The 23,227-nt window shown below is 37.8% G+C and overlaps 1 protein-coding gene across 5 annotated transcripts in view; it reads left to right on the forward strand.

Moving 5' to 3' along the window:
- Positions 1-23,227, forward strand: part of ODR4 (odr-4 GPCR localization factor homolog) — a 48,034-nt gene that overhangs the window by 15,660 nt on the left and 9,147 nt on the right. For all 5 annotated transcript variants that reach the window (XM_062211522.1, XM_062211517.1, XM_062211519.1 and 2 more), the window contains 9 exons: positions 478-573; positions 2,923-3,029; positions 4,003-4,039; positions 4,794-4,934; positions 5,597-5,692; positions 6,236-6,304; positions 15,509-15,637; positions 16,137-16,225; positions 18,753-18,940. In XM_062211522.1, coding sequence (XP_062067506.1) covers positions 478-573; positions 2,923-3,029; positions 4,003-4,039; positions 4,794-4,934; positions 5,597-5,692; positions 6,236-6,304; positions 15,509-15,637; positions 16,137-16,225; positions 18,753-18,940 — 952 coding nt within the window. The remainder of the gene's footprint in view (positions 1-477; positions 574-2,922; positions 3,030-4,002; positions 4,040-4,793; positions 4,935-5,596; positions 5,693-6,235; positions 6,305-15,508; positions 15,638-16,136; positions 16,226-18,752; positions 18,941-23,227) is intronic.

A 23,227-nucleotide genomic window follows, 5' to 3' on the forward strand; every position in this document is an offset into this window, starting at 1 on the left:
AAAGATTTATTTATTTCAAATGAAAGGCAGAGTTACACAGGCAGAGGCAGAGTGAGAAAGAGGTCTTCTGTTCTCTGGTTCACTCCCCAGGCGGCCACAGTGGCCAGAGTTGGGCCAGTCCGAAGCCTGGAGCCTAGAGCTTTTTCTAGATCTCCCACGTGGGTGCAGGGGTCCAAGAACTTGGGCCATCTTCCACTGTTTTCCCATGCCATAGCAGAGAGCTGGATCAGACATGGAGCTGCCGAGACTTGAACCGGTGCCCATATGGGATGCTGGCACTGCAAGCAGTGGCTTTCCCTGCTACACCACAGTGCCAGCCCCTATTAGTATTTTAACCTAAGTCCTTATGCAAAGCCCCAGCCTCATGCTGTGTATGCAGTTTGTACTCAGTAGGTGTTTGCTGATTTGATATTTAGTTTCTCAAACAAAGTTTCTTATAGAATGCTTATCTTAGCTAATGCTCGCTTCTGTTTTTAGGTGTCCAGAATGCTACCAGGGGGACTTGTAGTTCTTGGAGTTTTTATTATTACAACTTTAGAACTGGCAAATGATTTTCAAAATGCCCTGCGCAGAGTAAGTTTACTACACTAAAAGTTCTTAATACAATCAGAGTTGCTGTTTTTAATTGATTATATGACCATGTAGTGATCCTAGCCATGTCAGGTTAGTGTTCCATATGTGTTTTTCATGCTGTGATTTTGTTAAAACAGCTTTTCCCATCCAGGTGCTTGAATACCTCAAATGTCATAAATGTAAATATTTATATTTTCAAAACTACATATTTTAAAGTTGTCTTTATTTTAAAGGTCATTCCTTAACAATATGAAACGAGTTATGGTAGTTTAACAGTTTTTCTCCTGTGATAGTTTTCTGCTATATCCTCCATTTAGTACCAAGTAATTGCTATAATGTGAGAGACATTAATAGTTGCTGATATTCTTCACCTTCTGTTAAATTCTCTCAAGATCCTGAGAGTAAAACATAAACAACAATTGAATACTTATTCTTGGACAGAGTAACTGTTTTATGTCTTGCTTTATTATTGTACCAGAAAATTTAATAACTTAGTCTAAAAGTTAATGCAAAGGCCCAGAAGCTGTTTTTCCTGAAACCCGAATCTAGTACAAACTGTGTGTAGTCAGCTTTCACTTCTTATCCCTCAGGACCCCAGTGAGCCTTCCAAAGAATGTCACACCCCTAGAGAGGGGGCCGGATCATCTTGAGAAGTACAAAACCTCATAAAGTTGCCCAGTAACTTTTGTAGATATAAAGTGTGCAGTGTAGAACCCACATGCTTGATTCTTCTAGTTTTGTAACTTCTATCCTACCCTAAAGCCCTTGATATTTGCAGCAATGGGAGGGAAGGAAGAAAGAGGAAACGTTGCCCTGACATTAACAGACACTATAAGAAATGACCGTAATAACTGGTAGCACGTACCAGTTTAGCTTCAAAGGTTTATGATTAAGAACTTGGTTTTTTTTGTATTATATAATATTGTGTTTATGTTCTCTCCCTTTTTTAAGTTCTACAACCTGTTTATTTTCAGATTTTAATTCTGAATGACTTTTCTTCCCCTTAGTAGTTATTTTCTTTTGAGGAGAAATTTCTTTTCTTCTTATGATTTATTTATTGAAAGTCATAGTTACACAGAGACAGAGAGAGAGAGAGAGGGAGAGCTCTTGCATCTGCTGGTTTACTCCCCAGATGGCCACAACAGCTGGAGCTGGGTCAGGCCAAAGCCAGGAGCTTCATCCAGGTCTCCCATGTACGTGGCAACGTGCAAACACTTGGGCCATCTTTTGCTGCTTTCCCAGGCAATTAGCAGGGAGCAGGATTGAAACTGTGGCATGAACTGGCACTCGCCGTTAGGCTAGCATCAGAAATTTCTTTTGATATTATCAAGAAAATTGTATCTCTTCTGAACAGTTTTTTTTTTTTTTTGACCATGTGAATTAGGTAATAGATTAGAACCAAGTTTATGTGCTCCCCTGTATCAAATATGTATTATATAATTCTTATTTCTGACAAATTTATAATTGTTAGGACTTTTTACTTTTCATTTGTGTGATTAATATATTTTGTGTGTCTTCACCTATTGCCTTAGTCTTTTGTGACATTTAAATCTGAAATGCTGGATGGGTGACAGGCTCTGTTATTGTACTTAAAATCAGTTGTCATTTTATCACCTGCTAATGTTCTCATCATGACTCATTTCTGCTTCCAGACCCTAAAGCTTCCAAAGCACCTGATGTTCCCCAAAGTCATTTTTCAGATTTTCCGTTAGCGTTCAGGAAGGGATCCCTACTGTAAGGGCAAGGCCTGTACAGATGGGTAGAAAAACATTGAAGGGTGGCTGTTAGCTTCATCTTAGTAGTAAGATCTTTATTCCAGTTGAGCTTAAACCATACTACCGTAACACGTGATCCCTCTCAAGGTATGTTTCTCAGCTGGGCCTGCTTGAACTCATAACCACCCCTACATGCAGTGACAAAAGCTTTCCCTCTTATGTATTCATTTTTCCCTAGAATAAAAGATACCTGTTTCCTTTGGCTTGGGGAGCCACAGGGCTGGAAACCATTCCTCATGGTCTTATTTGCTACAAATAAATAACTTCATGACAGTTCCTTTTGGTGAATTTCTTGATTGAACTCGCCAGGAATTTTGGGTAGATAAAAATTTCTCCTTCTAAATAAAATAAAATGTCTACATTTCGTGTAAATGCTAGTTGCCTGAAATTGATTTTTCATGTTCAGTTAGTCATTAACGACACTGTATTATGTTTCTCTATTTAAAACCCAGGTTTTATGTTTTATAGCTAGATGGGAGCTTAGGGACATTGCAGTTACCTTTTTCCACACTCATCTTTGATTTTTTTTTTTTCATTTCTGCCTTCAGTTGATGTGTGTTTTTCTCTCTTTCAGCTCGTATTTGCTGTGGAAAAGTCTGTGTGTAGAAAGAGACTGTGGAATTTCACAGAAGAGGAGGTCTCAGAACGAGTAGCCCTGCACATTTGCTCTTCTACAAAAAAGTATCTTTTGTTTAGGTGCTTATGGTTAGAAGTGTATGGTAACAAAACAGTGTGCCCTTAAGGATTTTTTTCCTCCATACATATTATTTAAATCATCTTTGTTTTTAAAATAGGCATAGGTTTCCTATAACATATAATTAGTATTGCCAGTAATAAAAAGTAATAATATTGGCTATTAAATTGTGTTCCAGTGTTATAAAGAGTTTGAGAGAAAGCAGAGGATTTAGGATTCTGGATTCTTTACTAGGTTTCTACTCCTGTACGTTCCAGGCACAAAAAGAGAAAATCCCAGATGATAGTTTTGGCAAAATCATGTTTTATATTGAAGTCCTCACCTTCACTTATAGATAGAATATGCAATTCAAAGCACAGGTGTGCTATGCTTTAAGGTATAAGACATCCAAGAAGTTCTTAGGGTTTTGTCTCTGTTGCTGTACCACTGAAATAATTTTCAGGGCCTCTCTGGTTCTGCACTTGGCTAGCACAGCCTCACCAAGAGAGTGACGCAGTCCAAGTGCTCAGTAACTAGAGTGTCAGGAGACAACATTCAGAAAGCAGTCATGCCTGCAGAAAATGGCTTGTTAGCTTCTTTGGTACTAAGTGGAATGTTTGGTTTGCAAGCCTTTTGACCTAATCAGCATTCATGAACTTGATCCTAAGATAGCACTCTGTTTTGTTTTGGAGGGTGCATATTTGAAGGAAGTTTCACAAGTGCTTCCATTCTATTCATTATGATTAACAGAATTGATAAACAGCAGGTAATTGCTTTCAAGCAGTATAGTCAGAACGATTTATGTATGTGTGAATGCACATATATAATTGTACACATGTATACACATGTTTATATGTCTTGAAGTTAAAGATATGATTTTGTAGGAACTCTTGGACACATGCATTTATGTTTTGATGGGTTATACTCTGTTGATTACCAAAAATCACTCATTTTGGTCATTTCTGTCCTTAATTAATAAAGAATAGTTTGTCGAACTTACGATGTCCACGATCCAAAGGTAAGAAAAATGACTCCTTATAGATGTTTCTACTTTTAAATTCAAATATAAATTTGTTTTAGTAATTTTCAGTGCCATCATTTGCTATTGGTATCCTCAGCCTCCTGTAGTTTTTATTTTGAAATCTGATTAATTTCATTACAGATAATGAACTTTTTTCTTCAGTTGTTAAAATATTTGTGTTAAGCTCTTTTTGCCTTGCTTTTGTGTTTGGCTTTATATGTGGGAGACTAATAGTTAAAAGTGACTGAGGACATTTGAGAGCTGCAGTAACTGGTAAAAATGAGCTATGGGGATGCCACAGAACCTAGATTAGCATTTTGTTAAGGTGTCTGAAGACAAAGGGAAAAAGTGTCTATGCAGTACTTTTGGCAAGGATGAGATAAAACTGAACCTCTGGCCGTGGGTAGTGGCACCATGATCGTTTGCTTCACATCAGAATCTTCAGAAGTGACACTGTTGAAGCTTCCGCTGAAAGCTAGAGGCCCAGAGGACATGTCAGAATCCTAAACATGAAACCTCTTCTTTTTCTGCCTGCTGCTTGTGGTAGGGGCAGGAGGAGGGTTGCTTAGGTTTTATTGAGGAGGACTCAACTTAATGTACCCTTTACTTTTTATCCAGTTCTAATCTGATGGCCAAATATGTTGAATATCAACTTGAATGAATTGTTAGTTTGTATACTTAATAATGTTTTATTAATCCATATATTTTACTCAAACCAGATCATATTTTGTTTTTTTCCCTTTATTGCTAGAGTTCAGCAAGGCCTGCAGATTGGAAGTATCAAAATGGACTGTCAGCCTCCTGGCTTTCCTTGGAGGGTACTGTTCACATTAATATTCACATCCCACTTTCTACCACTTCTATCAGTTACACTCTGGAGAAAAATACGAAGGTATCAGAGTAAAATGATTGCTTCAATGATGGCTAAATGGGAGATCTGCTCTTACTCTAGTTGTCAGTACCATTCATTTTATACTCCTCCAAACTTACATTCTCTTTATTATGGTGTTATATGAGTGAGTAGCTTACTATCATACCCAAGTTATGAATTTTTAGAGATGTCATAATACTAATATATTTAGCATAATAACCACTCAGTAAGTGTTTATTAACATATGTAAAATATAGTTATGTATGGAGCTATATTGTTTAGTCATCTGGCTTTCTGTTGGTTCCTTATTTTTCTTCTGTAATCATGTATACTACTTTATAAACTTGTTAGAGACTCCTTTTCTATTCTCACCTTTTGTTTAAAAAAAGATATTGGAGCATATTGAATTTTATTTTATTGAAATCATATAGTTAATCAATGTCCTGAGTCTGGAGTAAATGTTGGTTTGGGATAAAGATCAGAAAAACTATTAATAAATATGGAAAAAATGCAAAATATTGGAGCTACTCTTTTTTAATTTATGAGACTGGTTTTAAGTACTGTGTTAGTGATATTAAGGGCTGTTTAATATTTAATGTATTAGATGGAAAAAAGTAGAATCTGAGGAGTTTAATTGAGATGGTATCATATCTGAAAGCTTTCCATGTTGTGTTTCTTTTAAGAATGGACTCACACGCTGGGCCAAGCAAATAGAAAATGGAGTATATTTGATAAATGGACAAGTGAAAGATGAAGATTGTGACCTATTAGAAGGACAGGTGAATTAAGAGAAAATAATTTTATACAATTATTTATACTTAAAGAAAAAGACTCCTTTTTAATTCTCGCCTGCATGAGAATAGATTTCATCTACTTTTCATTTCTGAAGTCTTTTTAAAGGACAAATGTTTTTCCCAGAAATTGGTGGGATTTCTGAGATAACTAGGATGTTATATCAGAATGTCATCTAAATGCCACCTTACCTCCATACTGTGAATTGCTAACTTAAAACTAAAGCCTGCATATTGTGCTTCCCTAATAGTGTTTTGGAGGGTGACTGCAGCCGTTTGATAGGAGTGGCATCTGAGGGCTTCTAAAACGACTTTGACTTGCAGGAACAGGCTTTGGTGATCTCTCCCTTTAGTGCAGGGGCTAGAAAGCTCCCTAGAGTGAAGCGGCGAGTATTTTAGACTTTGGAGGCTAAACAAAATAAATTATGACTTATTTTTACTCCATTATTTAGTGTACATATAGGGTAGTTCCTAAATTGTCTTTCATGTTCTGCTTAAAATCTCAACAGTCTTGTTTTTGTGTTTCTTCAGAAAAAGTCATCTAGAGGAAATACCCAAGCATCTGGTCATTCTTTTGATGTCAGAGTGCTAACACAGCTGGTAAATATTTTAAAATTGCCCTTTTTAAAATACATTTCTTAGAATAACTGTAAAGAACTTGCTTCTGTTTTAATGGTTGTAATTAGAGAATAAAACAATTTTAGAGATGTAAGAGAATGTACAGTCTCCAGTTAGTGGAAAAATATCCCCAAGTAATTTTAATGAAGCCTTTTTGGATCTTTTACCTCAAGTCTATTAATATTTTAATATCAAGTAAATAGCAATTCTAAATATATATACACATATGTATATGTGCACGTACTTGTATGTAAATATTTTGAATTCTGGGATTTTTAAAAAGTTTTTTTTGTTCATTTACTTGAGAGTGAGAGAGAGAGAGAGAGAGACAAACAGACAGAAAGAGAAAGACCTATCCACTAGAGAAAGACCTTCTATCTACTAGTTCCTTCCTCAAATGCCAGCAATATCCAGGGCTGGGTCAGGCCAAAGCCAGGAGCCTGGAACTCCATCCAGATCTCCCATCCTCTGTTGCCTCCTAGGATGTATTAGCAGGAAGCTGAATCAGAAATGGGGTAGCAGGGACCTGGATTGGCACTATGATGTGGAATGCAGGTGTTGTACCACAACAGCTGCCCCTAGGTTGTGGGTTTTATAAGTACAGTTGCAATTCTTAAAAACTTAAAAATAAAATATGTGCACAGGTATGCCAAGAGTTATATCCTTAATTAGAATAGATTTATACTGTCTTTGGATAAAAATCACAAATACTAATTAGCAAGTTTTATGTTTCCTACTATTGTTTTATAATATAAATTTCTTTGGAAATTTAAAGTTCAGTAATTTGAAGAATAAGAACTTAGGAGCATTAATTAGGGGCAAGTATTTGGCACAGCAGGTTAAGTTGCCGCTTGGGGTGCCTGTATCCCATATCAGAGTGCTGTTTTGAGTTCTGGCTACTCCATTTCAGATCCAGCTTCCTGTTAGTGCACGCCAAGGAGGCAGCATATGATGGTTCAAGTGCTTGGGTTCCTGCCACCTATGTGGCAGACCTGGGTGGAGTTCCGAGCTCCTGGCTGTAACTTGGCCCAACCCTAGCTATTGGAGGCATTTGGGAGTGAACCATTGGATAGAGCGCTCTCTGTTGCGTGCTCTCTCTCTGTCTCCACCCCTCTCCCTCTGCCTTTCAAATTATTAAAAAAAAAACAAACAAAAAACCACTAATTATTCCTAACAGTATGCATAAAAAACACTAATTATTCCTAACAGTATGCATGCCTTTGTGTTTACTCCTACCGAAAATTATCATAGGGAACAAACCAGGGTTGAAATAACAGAACTGTGTCTGTAAGAAGCTTTTAAAGTCAGTATTATACTGAACTTTGATATGCCTTTGTTTTGATTTTAGAAATGTGTTTTGTTTTAGGGCTGCCTATTCCTCTGCTTACATGCTCTTTATTTTTCAGGCTTACCTTTTGGTTTATTAAACAGTTTGGTTGTAATTATTTTAGTGATAAAATTACTATTGGGGAACATATAGCATATGAGAATATAGAGAGAGGAATACAAGTCAGTAGTGTGAGAGAAATTATTGTAGTAAAGTTGATATATTGTAATATATTTTTGTCTGATTCCATTGGTCACCTAGATGGAAGGTTTGAAGTGACTAAAAGTTTTTGTTGCCATACGAAATGCCTGAGGCAGTCTAACTTTATGAAGGAAAGAGGTTTATATAGCTCAGCTCTGAAGATTGGAGGACAGGGTGCTGGCATTGGCTCAGTACTTGAGAAGCCCTCTTGGCATGCATCAGACTCTGGTGGATGGCATTGGTGGGAGGATCACATCTTAAAACAGGAAACCAGACAATAGGATGGAGGGCACGTTCCCCATTGCCTTAAGAGCCTCCCACTTGTCATCTCTTATTAAAAGGTCCTACCTCAATACTGCCAAATCACAGTGAGGACTACATCTCCATTTAATTCATGGATCCTTGGGAACCACACCCAATCCAAGTCATAGTAGTATCCTAAATACTCGGTGCCACTTTTCTTCTACTATAGTCTTACTGATTCTTGCAGTGTTACACATATCTTGTATTTCCCTTACATTCCTTCTGTTACTAGCCTTACAACAATATTATTTTACCTAGACTAACACAAGTAACTCTTTTTAAAAATATGTGTCTTTTAGCCGGCGCCGTGGCTCAATAGGCTAATCCTCTGCCTTGCGGCGCCGGCACACCGGGTTCTAGTCCCGGTTGGGGCACCGGATTCTGTCCCGGTTGCCCCTCTTCCAGGCCAGCTCTCTGCTATGGCCCGGGAGTGCAGTGGAGGATGGCCCAAGTCCTTGGGCCCTGCACCTGCATGGGAGACCAGGAGGAAGCACCTGGCTCCTGCTTTCGGATCAGTGCAGTGCGCCGGTCCGCAGCGGCCATTGGAGGGTGAACCAACGGCAAAAGGAAGACCTTTCTCTCTGTCTCTATCTCTCTCACTGTCCACTCTGACTGTCAAAAAATAAAAAAGTCTTTTAATTGCAGTTTTCTACATTTTTTAATTTATTTATTTGGAAGGCAAAGTTATAGAGAGGCAGAAACAGAGAGAGAGCTCTTCTAACTGCTGGTTCACTCCTTGAAATGGTCGCAATGGCCAGAGCTGGGCCAATCCAAAACCAGGAGCCTGGAGCTTCTTGCAGGTCTCCCACAGGGGTGCAGGGACCCAAGCATGTGGGCCATCTTCTACTGCTTTCTCAGGCCACAGCAGAGTGCTGGATCAGAAGTGTAGTAGCCGGATCTTGAACTGGTACCCATATGGGATGCCTACTGCAGGTAGTGGCTTTACCCACTGTCCCTAGTTTACTACTTTTTAAAATTTATTTTATTTATTTGAAAGGCAGAGTGACAGAACAGAAGGGACAGAGAGAAATTTCGATTTGCTTATTCACTCCTCAAATGGCTACAACAGCCAGAACTGGGCAAGGCCAAATTCAGAAAGCAGGAACTCCATCTGGGTTGGCCACGTGGGTGGCAAAGGCCCAAGTACTCGGGCCATCTTCTTCTGCCTTGAAGAAAAGCTGAATTGGAAGTGGAGCGGACCAGACTCGAACTGGTGCTCTAATATAGGGTGCTGGAACACAGGTGGTGGCTTACCCCACTGTGCCACAATGCTGCTCCCACGATTGACTCTTATCTGGGCTTGCTTCATGTATACATTCTTGCCCAAAATGATTATTTTCTCTGAAAACCTTTATGTTGTTAATTGTTACATTTCTTGGAATATCTTCATGTTTCTGCTTTATCCTGTATATAACCTCAGGTTATTTCAAAATCAGTTACCATTCATTTATTTATTCATTAATTTTTTTCATAAACTATTGAGTGTATATAAGGGTCATGCAGAGATTGTGTTATTCTTGCTCAGATTTCCTTAATTGCTCTATATTGACTAGTTAGGCTCTTTATAGTCTCAGAATAGCTTTTCATTCTTATTTTCTCTTACTATTCATTTTCTGTTTACACTTTTTCTTGAACCAAGAGTCTTGCCATTGTGATTCTAATGCCAAGATAGTTAAAATCTACCGTACATTAAGATCTAGCTCAATTGCCACCACTTCTGCTATTCCATTTGTTCACCATAGCCACAGGGATCTTTACTTTTACAGAATACCTTATCAGTATCATAAAATTTTCATTTCTAAGGCAATTGTTCCCATGTCCACGTAACCAGGAGGAGTTTGTATTTGTATAATCCAGCTACTTTTTTCAACAGAAAAAAAGAATGAGTCCTATGTTCTGTTTTTTTTTTTTTTTTTAAAGATTTATTTATTTATTTGAAAGAGTTACACAGAGAGGAGAGGCAGAGAGAGAGAGGTCTTCCATCCGATGGTTCACTCTCCAACTGGCTGCAATGGCTGGAGCTGCACCAGTCTGAAGCCAGGAGCTTCCTCGGGGTCTCCTACATGGGTACAGGGGCCCAAGACCTTGGGCCATCCTCCACTGCTTTCCCAGGCCACAGCAGAGAGCTGGATCAGAAGTGGAGCAGCCAGGTCTTGAAACAGCACCCATATGGGATGCTGGCACTGCAGGCCAGGGTGTTAACCTGCTGTGCCACAGCATTGGCCCTAAGTCCTATGTTCTTTAAAACTCTTTTACTTGGGTGTGTGTGTGTGTGTGACACATGTTCGTAATCTTATTTTAGTCTATTTTGGAAAACAGTGCCCAAGCAATACATACTGTTATTATATATGAGGGATCTTAAAAAGTTTATGGTGGGCCGGTGCTGTGGGACAGCGGCTTAACGCCCTGGCCTGAAGCATCGGCATCCCATATGGATGCTGGTTCTAGTCCCGGCTGTTCCACTTCTGATCTAGCTCTTTGCTGTGGCCTGGGAAAGCAGTAGTAGATGGCTCAAGTCCTTGGGCCCCTGCATCCGCGTGGAAGACCCAGAGAAGCTCCTGGCTCCTGGCTTCAGCTCAGTGCAGTTCTGGCCATTGCAGCCATCTGGGGAGTGAACCAGCGGATGGAAGACCTCTCTGTCTCTACCTCACTCTGTAACTCTTTCAAATAAATAAAATAAATCTTTTAAAAAATATTTATGGAAAATATCTATTAAGAAAAATTTCATGGATTTCAAAAGTTTTTTGTACCAAAATAAGTGTATATTAGCTTGTTATAACATGTCTGAAAAGGATGTAATTTGAGGCAGTAAGATAGGACTTCAGTTTGAAAATAGCCCCTTATTGGGCGACTTGTCTTCTGTTAAAACTGAAAAAACATCGATTGGAAGAATGGTGAAGTCATTGAAATTTACTAAAAGTTTATTGGGACAGTGCCCCGAAGAAAGGTGCAGCTTATAAACAAATAACCTGTTTTAAGAAGGTTCGAAGTGATGTTGAAGACAAAGCCCACAGTGGCAGACCATCCACATCAGTTTTTGAGGAAAAGCTTAATCTTGTTCATGGCCCAGTTGAAGAGGACTGATGATTTAAGCAGAATAGCCAGCACCATAGACATCTCAGCTGGTTCAGCTTATCCAACGCTTACTGAGAAAGTGGTGCAAACTTCCTGCTTCGTGGCTACCAAAACTGTTGCACACAGATCAGCTGCAGAAAAGTGCAGAGCTTTCCGGTACAGTTTTAAACAAGTGAGATCAAGATCCTGAAGAGTTTCTTCAAATCGTCGTAACCAGAGATGAATCTTGGCTTTACCACTGTGATCCAGAAGACAAAACACAAATCAGTGGCTACCTAGGGTGGAATTGGTCTAGTCAAAGCAAAAACAGCTGTCAAGAACAAAGATCATGGCACCAGTTTTTGGGAATGCTCAAGGCATTTTGCTTGTTGACTTCCTGGAGGGTCAAAGAACAGTAGCATCTGCTTCTTATGAGAGTGTTTGGAGAGAATTAGCCAAGATTCTGGCAGAAACGCTACCAGGAAAGCGTCACTCAGAGTCTTTCTCCACCACAACAATGCTCTTGTTGAATAGGGGCAATTTTTGTGAGAGTTTCTATGGGAAGTCAGCAGGTGTCCACCTTATAGTCCTGATTTGACTCCTTCTGATTTCTTTTATTTCCTAATCTTTTTTAAAAATTGTTTTGTTTTTAAGATTTTTTTTTATTTGAAAGGCAGAGTTAGAGGAGAGACACAGAGAGAGATCTTCCTTCCACTGGTTTGCTCTCCAAATTGTCGGAACAGCTGGGGCTGAGCCAGGCAGAAGCCAGGAGCTTCTTCTGGGTCTCCCATGTGGGTGACAAGGGCCCAAATGCTTGGGCTTTCCCAGCCACATTAGTAGAGAGCTGGATTGTAAGTGGAACAGCTGGTAGTCAAACTTGTGCCGATATGGGATGCTGGCGTTGCAGGTGGCAGCTTAACCTGTTATGCCACTATGCCGGCCCCTGGTTTTCTAATTTTAAAAAATCTTACAACTTGATTGACATGGTTTAATTTCCAGGACATGTAGTTCTTTAGGGATAGACTACATGATATTATTGTCTTGAAAGTGTCATGAACTTTTTGTAGTTTATGTTGTGAAATGAAGTTTATGTTTATTTGTTATTTGTGGTTGATTAATTTGAGAGACAGAGAGACAACAGACATCTTTCAGTTCACTCTTGAGTTCCAGATGTTCCCAATAGCTAGGTCTGGGCCAGGCTGGATCTGGGAAATCAGAACTCAATCCAGGTCTCCCATGTGAGTGGTAAGGACCCAGTTACTGAGTTACCACTGCTCCCTCCCAGGGTGTGCATTTGCAGAAAGGTAGAATCCAGAGCAGAGCCAGGACTGAAACCTAGGCACTCCAATGTGGAGTGTCCCTCAGTGGTAGCTTTATCCTTAGGCCAAACACCTGCCTATAGGCATATATTTGTGTGTGTGTGTGTGTATGTGTGTATGATTTCATTTTTATTTGAAAGATAAGAAACCGAGAGAGAGAGAGACAGACAGACAGGAAGAAACAAAGATCTTTCATCTGCTAGTTTACTCCTCAACTGCCTGCAACACATGGGGCTTGGCTAGGCAAGAGCCAAGAGCCTGGAACCTAGTCCAGGTCTCCCATGTGGGTGGTAGCCACCCAACTATTTGAGCCTTCATTGCTGTTTCCCAGGCTACCCATTAGCTGACTGGAATTGAAAGTAGAGCTGGAACTTGTACCTCAGGCACTAGTGTCTGTTATAACTGCTGTACCAAATGCCTCCACCCCCATATTTAGGATAATTCCATTTTCTCATTGACTTTTGGGTTCTCATAAGTATTATAAATCTTATATATTGTAAATTGTATATTGGGTAGTTAAAAGGGGATATTACTTATCAAAATAGATCTTTGTCTCCAGAAAATATTGGTAGGGCGTGTAAGGGAAGCCCATACCCCTCTACCACCCCAACCTTATTCATTATTGGTGAACTCTGCAGTGTCATAGGATGCTTATTCCAGATACAGGGTCAGCATTGTCACCTTGCTGCTTGGTTTGATGATAGACATTTTTGTAATGGATCTGGGACCTATTTGATCTGTGACACATTTTTGCCAACAAGACCTTGATATTTTAAAAAACTAGGCTTTGTCTGAATTACCTTAGACATTGACTATTGGTGCTGTGATTAGTGGTGTATTCAGATGCTTCCTGTTTCAACCTTCTCTATTTTTTCTTATTTTATCTTGACTAGTTGTAGGAGTTTCTGTTTGTTCTTCAGGATTGACCATATTGTAGAATGACTTCCAAGTATACTTAAATTACTTTCTTATATCCTGTTTTGTTTTTTTTAGAATCAAAATTATAATTAAAATTTTATAGGTTTTTTTTTAGTTTTTTATAATTATAATTATAATTAAAATTTTATAGTTTTTGTTTCCATTGTGATTATCAGCATCTAGTAGTACTGTTATTTATTTTTAAAGATTTATTTGAAAGACAAGGAGAGAGGGAGAAAGATCTTTCATCTGCTGGTTCACTCCCCAAATGGGCACAACAGCCAGGGCTAGCTAGGCTGAAGCCAGGAGCCTGTAACTCCAGCTGAGTTGCCACATGGGTGGCAGGGGCCCAAGCTCTTGGATCATTTTCCGCTGCTTTCCCATAATACATTAGCAAGGAGCTAGATTAGAAGTTCAGCATCCGGGACTCGAACCAGCACTGATATGGGCTGCCAGTGTCACAGGCAACAGCTTAACCTGCTGCACCACAGTACTGGCCTCTCTAGTAGTACCTATAAAGTTCCAGTGCTCTCTGCTTAGGCACTTACTAGGATGATGAGGTTAAAATGTCTATGTAATACCAGAAAACCAAGCAGGCACTAACACTTCTCAGACCAAAAGAGATGGGTTTGTGAGGTGAAAAGTGACTGCTTGGGGCTGGCACTGTGGTATAGCAGGTAAAACTGCTGCCTGCGATGCTGGCATCCCATATGGGCGCTGGTTCAAGTCCCAGCTGCTCCACTTCTGATCCAGCTCCCTGCTAATGCACCTGGGAAAGCAGCACAAGATGGCCCAAGTGGTTGGGCCCCTGTGCCCACATGGGAGACCTGGGTGAAGCTTCTGCCTGCTGACCTCAGCCTGGCTCAGCCCTTGCTATTGCAGCCATTTGGAGAGTGAACCAGTGGATGGAAGATCTCTCTCTCTCTTGTGTCTCTCATTCTCCCTAACTCTGCCTTTTAGATAAATAAATAAAATCTTAAAAAAAAGTGGCTGCTTATACTTACTGATAACATTTTTATGGTGCCTTTGTTGGCTTGCTTTGTCTTTGCTCTGAGATGAATATATGAAAATTATAAGTTGGACATGTATAAATAAATGCAAGTGCATGTTTTGTGATTTTACCATATTTATTACATATTACCTTGCATTCTGGTTATTTTGGGGCATATATTTCTTCTTTTGGACACCTGGAGTCTCTTACTATATTGATTATACCAGGAGACTTCAAAAAGCTCATGGAAAATGGAATTAAAAGATAAGTTTATTTTGGTGTAAAAATTTTTGGGGACCTGTGCTGTGGTGTAGTAGTTTAAGCCACCACCAGCAGAGATGTCATCCCATATGGGCGCTAGTTCGATTCCTGGCTACTCCACTTCTGATCCAGCTCCCTGCTAATGCACCTGGGAAAGCAGCGGAAGATGGCAGAAGTGCTTGAGTGCCTGCACCCATGTTGGAGACCTGGAAGAAGCTCCTGGCTCCTGGGTTTGGTGTGGCCCAACTCCTGCTGTTGTGGCCATTTGGAACCAGTGGATGGAAGATCTCTCTGGCTCTCTCTGTTTCTCTGTAGATCTTTCAAATAAAATAAATAAATCTTCAAAAAAAATTTTTGAAATCCATGTATACAAGGGATCTTCAAACAATTTATGGAACATGTATAATATGAAAAAAATCATTCATGTAATTCAAAATGTTTTTGTACCAAAATAAACTTATCTTTTAATTTCACTTCCCACAAATTTTTTGAAGTACTCTAGTTTATTTATCTTCACAGTACTTATCTGAGTAATCTTCAAAAAATGCATTTTAATGAATATCTTGAATGAACATTGGTATTTTAGATGGTTATATTAGTAAAAAATTTACATGTAGTCATGTAATTTTTAAGTGTACAGTAAAATAATTCATAAGGAATGTTATGAAGGCCTTTGAATAATTTATGGAGAATATTTTTAAATACTTGGATTAGTTACAGTCCTGTCCAGAAGATGGCTTATATAATGTTTAAATGTTTCCTATAGTCAGTAATTGATGTTTGTTAGGACTTAAACAGATTCTGTCTTTCAGCTGCTGAGTTCAGACCACAGATCTACGGCCACAGTCCAGATCTGCAGTGGTTCTGTAAACCTGAAGGGTGCGGTTAAGTGCAGAGCTTACCTTCACAGCAGTAAGCCCAAGGTTAAAGATGCTGTGCAGGTACAAAAGGGAATAACTGGAATAAGACAAATGAGAACATGTAGTAGGTGCTCCTTAATTGTTGTGTATTAGCATATTTGTTATTTATTTTGTGAGAAATTGAACTTTTTAAATAAAAATAAAAGTATTAATAGGAACTAGTTTATTAGGGTAGTATTCTATAAACTATATAATTCATAAATTTAAAAAATTACTGGCATTTCTATCATAGTAATATATTTCTTAATTTGGAACAGTAGCATCATTTGTTTAAATGAAAATAAAAGTTAAATGAAGTGTCATTCACTTGGTTTTCTTTTACTGTTTAGATGATGTCTGGGTAGATTTGTCATTAAATTCTATTAATCATACTAAATAAATGATAATAAAAATATGTAGCATTTAGTAGATATGATTATACTGGGAAACAAATTGTGTGTTTTTTTTGGTAATTAAGTACCATAAATCTGAAGTATTTTATTTATTCCTGTGTTTATGCTTGTTTTTGTGTTTTCCTTAGGCAGTGAAGAGAGATATATTGAACACAGTTGCCGATCGTTGTGAAATACTGTTTGAAGATCTGCTTTTGAATGAAATGCCAGAAAAAAAAGTTATGAGTATAACATAAGTACTTTTTTTTGCATGTGTTCAGTTGATGTAGTATTGCATGTGAAGATATACTGGATATGTCATATTTTATAGCTGTATACCTATCATTTAAAACAGTGTCATCTTTTGTCTTTGTTATTAAATGAAAACTTTTCATTTGCTTCTGCCCTCCAAAAATTTTTTGAGCACTTTATAATAGCAAATCTGCCAAATTTAACAATTCCAGGGAGAATTTTTAAAGCATTGATTCTGAGTGAACTGCCCCTGCTAGAATGAGTAAACTATGGTGGCAGTTTGAAGCAAATTTTTTTTTAATGAGTTTTTTCAAGAATTTAGGCATAATCAAAGTATTTATTAGTTTATTAGTGTTGAACATTTTATAGCAGATTCTCTATAGACCATAATATTTTATATACTTCTCAGCTATTACTCTAAACAGACTTTTTGGCTTAAAAAAGGCTGAATCATAATGTTTTAACCGTTAATAACTTCGATTTTTTAGGAAATATTATCTCTTTATGCCATATCAACAATTTGTATTGAAAATATTTTTTACTTGAAAAGAGAATTATAATAATGACTATTTTTTTGAAGCTACACCCTCATAATTCAGAAAGAATGCTGCGATTCCATTTACTAACAACATGATTTCCCTAAGCACGTGTTATAGACCTTAATTATGCACTGTAAGCCGTTCAGTCCTGCCCAGCTTACTGTCAGCGATGACCTACTCATTGTGAAAATTGACGTCACTAATTGTGGAATATCTTATCTTCTGCGTCCCTGCATCAAAATCCGTTCCCTCCATTTGTCCTCTGAGAACATTTGTAATCCTCCTTGCCTGTGCCTGTGGTTTTGCTCTGGGCACCACTGCTGTGTGCAGGTGCTTTTGAGATTCAGTTCAGGTATTGCCTAGTCTATAAAGTTTCTGTAACACTTCAGTGTGAGCCAGAATTCTCTTTCTAGCCAGCAGAAGCCCAGTTCTTACCACACTGACTTAGGTTGAAAATTCCTTTCCCTGTTTTGAACTTCCTGAAGTGATGTTCAATTGAGGTACTCCGCTGTGGGGAATTCCCTAAAAGAATATTCTTTGGAATACTATTTTGATTTTGAGATGTGTTTTTCCAAATGATCCCTCCTTCCACTTTCATCTTCAAACCAACTAGAAAATTTGGTTTTATTTAGGTACTGAGTTGCTAACTTAACTTTTTAATCTGAAAGTAATAAGTACTGCTTCTTTTTCAATGAGTAGTTGAAGTATATTGTAACCAATTCTTCAGTTTTGATTTCATAGCATGTTACTCTTTTATAGGAAAATGTAGAGTTGATAGCGTTTGAAATAGTTTAAAGTTTTTCCTGCCAATCACACATGCACATCATAGTGCTATTTCTGTTTCAAGTGACTGGCTCAAAATAAAATATTGTAATTTCAGTCTGTAGACAACTTATGTGCTGTAGTACAAGTTGTAGTACTTAATTCCACAGCTAGGAGGCAGTCTGGTCAAAGAGTAACATTAATCTCCATTCCTTATATGCAAACAAGATAATATACAGACTGGAAGGAAAACTAAGTATAAGTCATGGCATTTCTTAGGACGCTTTAAGCATTGTACATCATCCTCTGTTTGTAATCATATGACATTACCACTAGATTCTTGACAGATTAAAATGAACTCTTATTTTTTACTTAATCTTTGTATTTGTAGCTTTTAAATCTTACATGTTGCTGACAGAGACCATTTTATACACATATCTTTATCTTATAGTTCCATTGGAGTCATAGTTTTGAACTAAACAATATTATGTGTTCATGTGAACTAGTGACAGAAATTGGGGGAATATATTCTAGTTTGTAAATATTTAAAAAGGAATGAAATATAGTATCCATTATTTAGATTCAGAGTCTTTTTGCTAAAAATGATTTAAAGGTAGTTTATGAAGAGATACTACAAGTGTGTAAGAGAAAAGTAGACAAAACAATGAGGCAAAGAGAAGATGAAAAGCAAAGCAAGATGAGGTTGCTACTTAGAAGGTGTCCGAAACATGCTCGATATTGGGAGGGGGCTACAGTTAGTAGGATGAAGTCAGCAGTGACAGTTGTCCAAAAATGTTTGCTTTCCTGTCCTGTACCTTTGATGTAGGCAAGCCACTAATTTTTCTGCACACTTGTATGAAGAAAGGAAAAGTTGGTTATAAAATTCAAAGTTCTCAGAAAGTTAAACAAGTAGGACAATAATATCTAGAACAGGGCCAAGTGTTCTATGATAGAACAAAACGGGTCCTTATTTGAAGGCAGTGATATGTTTGTAAGTTTCATAGGAGTTTCACTTGGGTCCCTTGCATAGGCCAGGGCTGTTGAGTTCAGGTAGAATTCAGTAAGAGCAACATTGTGGGAGGCCAGTCAGCAATGGAAAAAAAGCATTGACTTTTTAGCTTAATTTCTGTAAGATTTGTCATGCACTTCTAAAATACATACTGATACCAGTGATGGACCTGTCTAAATATTGATTACATTCCTTCCCTTTTTAGATTCTGAAAAAGAATTCCACATCCTCCCTCATCGAGTTTTTGTCCCCATTCCTGGGTCTGCTGTAATGTTATGTGATTATAAATTTGGTGATGAATCAGCTGAGGAAATCAGAGATCATTTTATAGAGATGTTAGATCATATGATTAAAATAGAAGATTTGGAAATTGCAGAGGATATAAACACAGGTAATTATATGATGTTATTTAAAGCCTGATTTGACAACAGCTGAGATGACCAATGAGAAGTCTGGTCTCAAGATCATAACTTTAGATTTCCTTTAATTCTGCTTGACATTTCAAAATGTAATTGAGGCATTTAAAAATGTTTTAATCATAAAAATGATTAATATACAGAAGTAAATATACACTGAGTGCTTTTCCATGAAATTATACCAAAATATTAGTTACTGCAGGTTTTTTTCCAGTCTTGAAAGATCTTCATAAAGCAAGGTCACCCTTAAATAGATGGAAATGTACTCATGTCTTTAAGATGGTTCTTTTAATATAAAAATTATCTTAATTATTTGGTTAAGTTTCAGGTCATAAAGTTTTTAAGCATTATTTACTAAACATTGTCTTCACATTATTTGCCTTTTTTTCATGTCTCTGTCGTATAAATGGGACACCAAGCTAAAAATGGGTAGTTCTAAAAATTATATCAAGATTATTTTTGCGGAGTGTAGATTTGTACACCATCCAACTGAATAACATATTCTCTTCCCCTGGCCATCAGTTTATTTGGAGAGCTGTGTTTTTTTGTTGTTTGACTTTGCTTTTTTATTTTTCTGAGTGCAAAAAATGAAAACATATCTATAAATTAAAATGTAAGTAGTGATAATTTGAAACATTTAAAAATATGTGATAAAATAATTTGGGAGCAAGCATTTAGACTAGTGGTTGAGACACCCTGTGTTTCACAGCAGAGTGCTAGGGTTTGATTCCTGGCTCTGGCTCCTGACTCCACTTTCCTGCCAGTGCAGACCCTTGGAGTTAACGGTATTAGCTCAATTACTTGGATTCCTGCTACCGATATGGCAGACCTGGATTGAGTTTCATCAGACTCTTGGTTTCAGCTTGGCACAAGTTTTGGGCATTTGGGGAGTGAACCATTGAATACCAGTTCTATCTTCTCTCTCAAGTAAATTAAAAGCAATTCTTTGTAAATATCTGTAAATGGTAAATGGGTATTTATCATTCTTGAAATTTAGTCTCTTAGCAATCTTCAGGTTACTTTTGAATATGTGTGTTTGTAAAATCTGAATATAGCAATTTTAGGTCCCGTTTCTAATTTCTCAGTCATTTTTCTTTGTCACCAAACATTTATTGATTATTTTTCCTTAGTATTCCATGCCTGTTTTATAAATGGATACACTGTTGTTTGCAGCGCATGGAGCAGGTGTTTAACTTTGGGGTTGAGATACCACTTGGGACAGCCACATCCCATAATGAAGGGCCAGAGTTTGAGTCTCAGATTCATTCCCTATTTTAGTTTCCTGCTTTTGTGCACCTTGAGAAGCAGGTGGTGGCCCTTGTCACCCACATTGGAGACCAAGTTTGAGTTCCTGGTGGGCCTGAGCCAACCCTGGCTGTTGTAAGCATTTGGGGAATAAACCAGTAGATGGGAGATATATATATATATATATATATATATATATATATATATATATATATATATTCTTATTCTCATTCATTCATTCTCTCTCTCTTCTCTCTACCCCTCTCTCTATCTCTCCCTCCCTCCCCGCCCCTGTGTGTGTGTGTTTGTGTGTGTGTGTGTGTGTGTAGGTCTCTTTCTGCTTGTCAAATAAAATAAATATAAATACAGGGAATAGTCCCAATTATATTAAAAATCTTATAGTTTTGAATGATGGTCAGTTTGCAAATCAATGACTTTTTAGTCTCAACAATATACTAATTATCCATTAACATTTCATTTAAATGCTATTTTCTAATGACTTATTATTTACATGTACATCAAGTACTTTTTAATCTTGTTTCTTGGTTTTCCTTCAGTAAGCTTTATCATTACCATTTTTAGTACTGTGTTAAATATTAGCACAAACCAGTAAATAGGAAGTTTAAAAAATCTTAATAATATATAAATATTAATCCATGTCTGTTTTCTGGAGTTTATTTTCATGTGCTTTTAATACTAAAATTTAGGTGTATGTTTTACACTATGTTTATTTATTGCCTATATTTCTTTATTTTAAGCTGACAGTCTAATATAGAGATAATTAACTAGTAGGGAGAGTTTGTAAGAACAAAGGAAGCAAGATTTGGAAAGTTGAGGGGTGTATGCTTATGCAAGCTGTATCAGCTTTGTGGTTTCTGGATGGTATTACATTAAATATTTCTCTAGTAGTATAAAATGTACTGCAGATACACACGTCAGTACCATATGGATGATCCTTTCTGGACTCTGTGCTGTTTTTGAAACTCACATGACTCTCGTGTGTGATTGATTAATTGATTACTCTTTATTTTCTGTTATGTGTTAGAAATTAGGATTCCAGAGTTAAAATATCAGGGTATTTCCAAAAGTTCATGGAAAATTGAATTAAAAGGATAAGTTTGGAAGTAAAACTTTTTTTTTTTTCTTGGAAGATCAAAGTTTATTTACTACCTACATACAAAAACATATTGCACATCAAACAACCAAAAAAAAAAAAAAAAGGGTGGGTGGGGGAAGAGATACTCTGCTGAATACTAACATGTAGTTTATACAGAATAAACCTTCTGGAAATTCATCTTTTCAGTAGTTCAGGTTATGTCTGAATGGACATGACTAATTCAGCTTAGTGTTTTTTAACTAAAGCTATGTTTGATTTTTAAATACTGTACACTTTAATAAATAAACCAAACAAAGCCTCAGTGTAGAACAGTCACTGCCAATATCACCCTGTGTCCCTGCAAATGAGTTTAACAAATGTATTCCAGTGGTCTGCAGATTTTCCTCTACATACAGCATTTAAAAAATACATTAAACAGACCAGTTTCCAGACTAAACTAATGAAGAAATTACAATTCAGTGCAAAATATTTTAGACTGCATTTCATTCTAGTTTTCCTCAGGTGAAGAAGTGGTTGCATATTAAAAATGTAACAAAAGCAGCTAATGCTTTTATAAAGAATATTACGTTAGGGATCCCACCCCATCCACCTCCCCCAATCTCTGCCATATTTTGAAAACAAAATAACATTTCCTATAGCCAAAAACTTTTTTTTAATGTTACATATACTATTCTCAAGGCACATCTGATGATATATTTTATAACACAGTAGGTGTCAAAGTATGTTTAAACATATGATTTCTTCAGGATCCCTCCCCTTTCTGAATTCCAAATGGAGGAACTGAAAGTGCAATGTAAAGACTGGCAATCCATAGTCTATCTTTGGCAAGCTTGTACAAGCACTATTGTAAATGTAATGTAAAAGAACTGTAAACTAGGAACTTCTTCAGTTTATGAAACACCATTCAGGACTGCTGCTTCTTGAGTGTTTTTTTCTTTTAAGGTATTAATCTTTTCTTCTCCTGGAGTACGCTGTAGCTTAGGAATTTCATCGCCAGAAGCATTAGTTGGGCCATTTATTGCCTTTTCTGAAGGACCATGCTCTTCAATCACACCTTGGAAGTAAAACATTTTTAAAATCCATGAAGAGGCCGGCGCCGCGGCTCAATATGCTAATCCTCCACCTTGCGGCGCCAGCACACTGGGTTCTAGTCCCGGTCGGGGCGCCGGATTCTGTCCGGGTTGCCCCTCTTCCAGGCCAGCTCTCTGCTATGGCCTGGGAGTGCAGTGGAGGATGGCCCAAGTCCTTGGGCCCTGCACCCCATGGGAGACCAGGATAAGCACCTGGCTCCTGCCTTTGGATCAGCGCGGTGTGCCGGCCGCAGTGCGCCACCTTTGGCAGCCATTGGAGGGTGAACCAACGGCAAAGGAAGACCTTTCTCTCTGTCTCTCTCTCACTGTCCACTCTGCCTGTCAAAAAAAAAAAAAAAAAAAATCCATGAAGAGAGGATCTTTAAAAAGTTTCTGGAAAATGAATGTTTTAGCTTGAGTCCAGGTTTGCCATTTACAGATGTATAACCTTAGACAAGTTCACTCCAAATCCCACCTTGTCTTGGAGTTGAAGATAGAATTTGGTTAAACTGTTAGATAATATACATTTAAAATACACATACACGCACACACACACATATTTGAGAGACAAATATATAGAGCGCTCCTGTCCATTGGATCACTTCTCAAGTGTCTACAACAGCTAGGGCTGGGCCAGGGATGAAGTCAGGAATGCAATACAAACCTCCCACATGTGTGGTAGGAATCCAGTTGTTGGAACCCCCAGATTTGCCCCATGTGGTCTACATTAGTAGGGAGCTGGAGTCATGAACCAGAGCCACAAATTAAACCTGGATAATCTGATGTGGGAACCAGATGTCTTTAACTACTAGGCTAACCCCCACTCCAGG

Source organism: Lepus europaeus, chromosome 14 (assembly GCF_033115175.1).
Source record: "Lepus europaeus isolate LE1 chromosome 14, mLepTim1.pri, whole genome shotgun sequence".
Lineage (NCBI taxonomy): Eukaryota > Metazoa > Chordata > Mammalia > Lagomorpha > Leporidae > Lepus > Lepus europaeus.